Source organism: Silene latifolia, chromosome 8 (assembly GCF_048544455.1).
Source record: "Silene latifolia isolate original U9 population chromosome 8, ASM4854445v1, whole genome shotgun sequence".
Taxonomy (NCBI): domain Eukaryota; kingdom Viridiplantae; phylum Streptophyta; class Magnoliopsida; order Caryophyllales; family Caryophyllaceae; genus Silene; species Silene latifolia.
Window position 1 is genome coordinate 19029595 of NC_133533.1, and position 6112 is coordinate 19035706.

Here is a 6112-nt window from a genome sequence, read left to right on the forward strand (position 1 = left end):
CCATCATTATCATCAATTTCTAGGCTTAATTGATGCTACATCATCACTAAGCAAGCCCATCATCAAGTGCATCATCAATCATTTACGTCTGTGTCTTTTTCATTCTAGAAGGTACCAAATGTTTAAGCTTTTACCTTTCTTAATTCTGGGTTAATAAAAACCCTAATTTTAGTTAAGTTAGGAATTTTTATGATTAAATTATTGGTTTTTGTTGTTTATGTTTCAATTGTGATTGTTTGCTTCATTGTGTAACATTCGTTTTTGACTTGAGTTGAAACTTTTGTTTCAGACAAATAATCATATGAGGGTATAAAATCAGTGTATGACTAATTATTCATTAATAGACTCTTTCTTGTTTTGTTGCATTACTAATCTTATAATGCTATACAAGAAACTACTATACAGGAAACAAAGTGGTGCTTACGGTGGATGAACAACGGAATGCAGAGTCGATGAAACTGATATTACTATCTCATATTGCTTAGCTTGTTGATGTCGCTGATGATGATTTGAACTTGATTAGTGAAGGTGCAGCATAGATAAGATAACGATGGGGGTAGTGATGAAGGATGTTCATATTTTGGTGTTTTGACGATTTTTAATCAGGAAAGTTGGGTTGGGTAGAAGGTATACGGAGTGTTTTTGCTTTTGATGAGAGTTATAATGATTTTGGGGGTATGATTTAGAGGGTTAATTAAGGTAATTGTTTGTTTAGTTAGTAACCGAGTCGAAAAATAAGTAAAAACATGTTCGGAAGTGAAATACGGTGTGAGTTGGGATATATACACTCTTATGTAGGTGGTATTTTGTAATAAATAAAATATAGGGTGATAGTTTGTAAAATACCGTAAATAGTAGGTGGTTATTAACAATTTTCACTTATTATAATAAATTTTTTGAATTTTGTTTTCAAATTATGAGTTTTATTATAAAGTTTATGAGATCATTCACTTAAGAATTAAACTCAAAAAATTACATTATAACTCAAAAAAATACATAAAAGGTCAATTAAATTTGAGTTTTGACGATAAATTTAAAATCTAACTTATTAACTTTAATAAGCTCAAGAAAAATAAGATTTGAGATAGTACATCCAATGTATGTTTTTTTTCCAGAACTTCTTATTTCTCCTCAATGGAAAAATGTCCTTACTTTTATTCTGGGTCCATTTTTCCTCTCTTTTTCTGACATGAAACTGGTTTCTTAAACAAGAAATCGATTTCATACAGGGAGCTCCTTATTTGGAAGGAACTTCTTATTTCTACTCATTGCTATTGCCCTTACTATGTATCATTGAAACACTGCTCTTTAGGATTTATAAATTGATATACGACTTTCTTTTCCGTCTAATATACTTGGCACAAAAATAATTATACCTCCAAATATATAAGAGCATTGTACAACCTAGTAAAGAAAAAAACATTAATTTTTTTTTTCCTATTAAATTTATTTAAGAACATCAACATTAATAATTAACTTGCACAATAGTACAATACAGAGTATTATCCAACTCCTTACATGATAATGAAGTCGTTGAACGATTCCGACATCCTTTCATATCAATTTCTTAGGAACCGGATGAACATAATTTCGAGCTTCAGAAGCCACAACACAGACGACGTCTAGTGTCATCGCACTTGCTTCCCAGAAAGAATTGGCACAATTATATGGCAAATTGTGCTTTTCACAAAGTTTTTTAACCATTGGAGAAATATTCCTAAGTTGGCATCTAGGCATTCTAGGAAACAAATGATGCTCAATCTGAAATTGCAAACCACCGTGAAACCAATCCATCCAGGGCGAGCAGGCGATATTGAGACTCCCGCGTGTCTGCTTCTCCAACCAGTCGTTCCCTACCGGAGGCTCTATGTACGTATCACAACATACGTGGTTCATGATAATTTGAAAACTTTGGATCCCGGCAACAATAAAAGTAACAGCCACAAACGCGATCATGGAAACCACGTCAGGCAAACTCAAAACGAGAAGTGTAAACCAAGTCCAAAACACAAGTAGTCCTAAAAGTTCTTGGACACGATAAAACACATTGTTCTTCCTAGACAACAATAGGTTAAAAGATTCGACAAATTGAAGAACCCGAGCAAAGACAATGGATAGAAAGAATGTGAAATGTTGGTAACTTATCAATTGCCTAGTAAATGAATCAAAATCCATCTTTTTCTCGTAGAAATGAGATGTTAAAGAGGAGAAGGACTTTGACGTTTGCGCAAAGACGGGTAAAGATTGTGTGATTGGATCATATTCAAGCGAATTTGTAGCAATGTGATGAGCATTATGTCCTTTCTTCCACCAACTAATGGAAAGTCCTGCAACACAATTCGCGATAAAGAGATTCGCAAATCGATTCCATCCAGGAGTTACCATCACTTGATAATGAGCTGAATCGTGGGTAATCCACACGAATTGAATCCACGAGAGACCGAGCAACCCGCCACAAGAAAGATGAACCCAAAAACTATCACTAGTTAAAACTCCATAAATACTGGCATAAAACAGCATTACTGCAATAATCATTGTAATTAAAATACCATGACCTTTATTGTCAAAAAGACCCAATTTTTCGAAATCCGACCATAAATTTCTGTAATCTTGGGACATTTCAGAAGGATTATAATCTTTTATGTGATACCCAGTAAAGAATTTATCAAGATATAAGTGACAAGATTTTGGATGATATGCAAGAAATACATTTGTTACATCTTGTCCTGCAAAATAGAGCAAAGGTAGGTCACCACCAGGGTGATTATTGACCCAATTAGTCACATTATATATTTTGCCACTAATTGATATCCAAAGATCATCTTTTTTGTTGTGTACACTCAACTCATCTTCTGAAATGTACTTTAGTGTGTCACCCATATTTTATTTATCTTTTTCGGTTTAATACGAGGTATAATAGCAGTACAATATCGTGTAAAAGAAATGGAGGGTACGAAATTTTGACTAATGTACACCTCTGTGTCAATTACTATGCTAAGGCTCTGTTAAGGTTGAACTGAACAGAACTGAACTGAATTTAATAGATCTGAACTGAATGGAAGTATAAAGTTAATTTGTGGAGAGATGAACTGAACTCAACTGCTAAACTGAACTGAATAAAGCTTAACCGAACTGTGAATATAGCTTAATCGAACTAAAATGAGTTCAAATTAAGTTCAAAAGTATAGGACCTAAGGTTTTTTCGGGGAATATAAGTAGTAATTTTGTTATTGTTGAAACGAACTAATTTTGGGTAAGAATTTGTGTTTTGTTTCAGAAGAATTGTGAGTCTCTCTTATTCCACCAATCAATTTATAATTGGTTTTTGTCGTGAATTGTGGATTTGATCGCATCTTAGATCGGGCACATATTAACTGAGCAACATTTAATTAATGTGACTCCCATCTCACGTTTTTAATTTAATGTCGACTGACAGATCCTCCCATATCCCTTCCACCCACCCACAATCCCAAACTACATGAAGACAAATCTCCACGCAGTTCAAACAACAAGGGCAATTATTATCCGTCAATTCCATACGGGCTCGGATATTCTTCTTGGTAGCTATCGCATCGTTACATAGCTGCCAAAAAAACACTTTGACTCGGGGTAGCACCGGTGATTTCCAAATTTTACTTCAAAGCCACTTCTCCTTCTCATAGTGTGACTGCCCCGCCTCATCTCGATAACACTTCTCCGTCAAAAGCCGATATGCCGATTTAACCGTATAGTGTCCATACCTCTCCGGTTCCCAACACCAATCATCTGTCGGTCTAGCATCACTAATACAAATACTTAACACCCGAGGGCTTTCAAATGGAAGGAAAGTATTATTTACCTTATCCACATCCCAGCCATCACCATTCTCATTCAGTAACTCGGCCACCCGCATATCCACATTCGTCGTACCCCTTGGGGGATAAAACCTTCATCGAACTCGTCCCGGGTATCCATGGATCAGCCTAAATTCTCGTACTCAACTCATCGCCTATCTGCCTTCTAGTCCCGAGTCGAATCACCTCCCTCCCCTCCCATATCCCCCGCCAAGTAAAACTTGGACACGCTCCAAGCTCCGCCTCCATAAAGTCCTTGCCGTAGAAATACTTACCCCGCAACACCCTAGATATGCATCAAGCAACCATCATCAGTCATTAATCTCCACGCTTGTTTTCCGAGCAAGGCCAAGTTGAACTTATCGAAATCATGAAAAACCATTCCTCCCCGGCTCTTATGTCGACACATCTTACTCCACGCCATCCATGGTATCTTCCTCCTCCCATTATTCGATCCCCACCAAAATTGTAAGACAAGAGAGCAAAGTTCGTTGCAAAAATTAGTAGGTAGCCTAAATACACTTATCACGTAAGAAGGAACTGCTTGGCCTATAGCCTTTATCAGTATCTTCTTCCCCGCCTTGCTGAGTAGCTTTCCCCGCCATCCCTGCAACCTCTTACTAATCTTATCCCGAATCACCTTAGAAATCACTTTCTTCGATTGCCCCACCACTGTTGGCAAACCCAAATAGCGCTCCTGCTCATCCACCTCCCTCACATTCAACACGGCCAGTGACTCGTTGCCTACGCTCCAATGAAGTACCCCGGCTGAAAGAAACAGTAGTTTTATCGAGACTAACCTGTTGCCCTGACGCAAGCTCGTAATCACGGAGTATATCTCGAATGGCAGTAGCTTCGGATTCCTTAGCACGTGTAAAAATTATACTATCATCCGCAAAAAATAAGTGTGAAACAATCAGAGCATGGGGCGACACACGAATACCATTCAACACCCACGTTCAACTCCCCTACGTAACAACCCCGATAACACCTCTGTACACAAAATAAAAAGATAAGGGGAAAGCGGATCACCATGGCGAAGACCTCGTTCCGACTTAAATTCTTCCGTCAAATTACCATTCGTCGAAACTTTATAAGATACTGATGTCACGCATGCCACAACCTGATTCACCCATGCCACCTCAAAACCCATGTGGGTTAAAACAGACTCCAAGAAGCACCACTCAACTATATCATATGCTTTAGGCATATCTAATTTAAGCGCCATATGACCCCCATTACTCCTCGCATTCTTCATATAATGGAAAAGTTCAAAGGCAACTAAGATATTATCCGTTATAAGTCAACCCAGTGTAAACGCGCTCTAGGTCTCAGACACAATTTCCCCTAGAAACCGCTTTAGTCTATTATCAAGTACCTTAGATACCAGTTTATAGACAACGTTACACAAGCTAAAGGGGCGAAAATCTTGCATCTTATCAGGAGCTTTCTTTTTTGGTATCAAAACAATATTAGTAACATTCATACCTTCCGAAAATGGAGCTCCATTAAGGATGTTAAGAACAAATCGAGTCACTGAGGTCCCAATAATATGCTAGTAGGTTTGATAGAAAATACCATTTATACCATCGATGCTCGGAGCCTTCAATGGATGCATCTGATTTAACTCTTCAATAACCTCCTCCTCTCTATAATCCTCCCTTAGCCCCTCATTCATCTCCTCCGACACTCTTCCCTGCACCCCAGACATCAAATGCTCAAAACCCACAGATCTCGACGAAGTAAAAAGATCCTTAAAGTATCACATCGCACACGCTTCCAGCCCCTTCCTATCACTCACAACACGGCCCCGCTCATTAACGAGATTAAAAATGTGATTTTTCTCCTTCCTCTGACTCGCTTTTTGATGGAAAATTTTGGTATTCCTATCAGCGTCTCTTAGCCATAAAACCCTAAATCGCTGCTTCCAGAAGCTTTCCTCTTGTCGAAGCAACTCAGCAATATATTTGACCACCTTTCGCCTCTCCTGAACCTCCCTCTCAGAGCGGCTTCCTTCATTCAAAACTTTAAGTCTCTTCCGCTTCTTTTGAATATCCCTCATGTGTAATACTACGATTTTATGTGTCTTAGAGTACTCTATTGAGTGAGGCTTACTCTGTCGAGTAGGTAGCTTTTTATGCAAAACAGTACACTGCCTGTAGGGTACTCGATCGAGTAAGCTTGGCACTCGATCGAGTAAGGGTCACTCGATCGAGTAAGTCTGACGGGTGATTTTTGACGGGTTTGTTAATAATGCGGATTGATATTTAAAAATTTCG

At 38.1% G+C, this 6112-nt stretch overlaps 2 protein-coding genes across 2 annotated transcripts; both read right to left on the reverse strand.

Moving 5' to 3' along the window:
* Positions 1 to 1546: 1546 nt before the first annotated feature.
* Positions 1547 to 2880, reverse strand: LOC141594184 (delta(8)-fatty-acid desaturase-like). Its single transcript, XM_074414354.1, has one exon. The coding sequence runs from the start codon at positions 2878 to 2880 to the stop codon at positions 1555 to 1557; it is 1326 nt and encodes a 441-aa protein (XP_074270455.1). The 3' UTR covers positions 1547 to 1554.
* A 1654-nt stretch (positions 2881 to 4534) lies between these two features.
* On the reverse strand, positions 4535 to 5895 carry LOC141594808 (uncharacterized). Its single transcript, XM_074414798.1, has 6 exons — positions 5635 to 5895; positions 5412 to 5529; positions 5212 to 5321; positions 4911 to 5085; positions 4777 to 4801; positions 4535 to 4718 (listed from the first exon to the last, which is right to left on the reverse strand). Exons 1-6 carry the CDS (start codon positions 5893 to 5895, stop codon positions 4535 to 4537), a joined length of 873 nt encoding a protein of 290 aa, XP_074270899.1.
* Positions 5896 to 6112: the final 217 nt, after the last annotated feature.

Coding starts and splice junctions, on each gene's coding strand:
- LOC141594184 (XM_074414354.1), bottom strand. CDS start 2,880: ATGGGTGACACACTAAAGTACATTTCAGAAGATGAGTTGAGTGTACAC.
- LOC141594808 (XM_074414798.1), bottom strand. CDS start 5,895: ATGAGGGATATTCAAAAGAAGCGGAAGAGACTTAAAGTTTTGAATGAA. Junction 5,322..5,411: donor GAGCATCGATGGTATAAATG/GTATTTTCTATC, acceptor CATTTTCGGAAG/GTATGAATGTTACTAATATT. Junction 4,802..4,910: donor TTATAAAGTTTCGACGAATG/GTAATTTGACGG, acceptor GTTGTTACGTAG/GGGAGTTGAACGTGGGTGTT.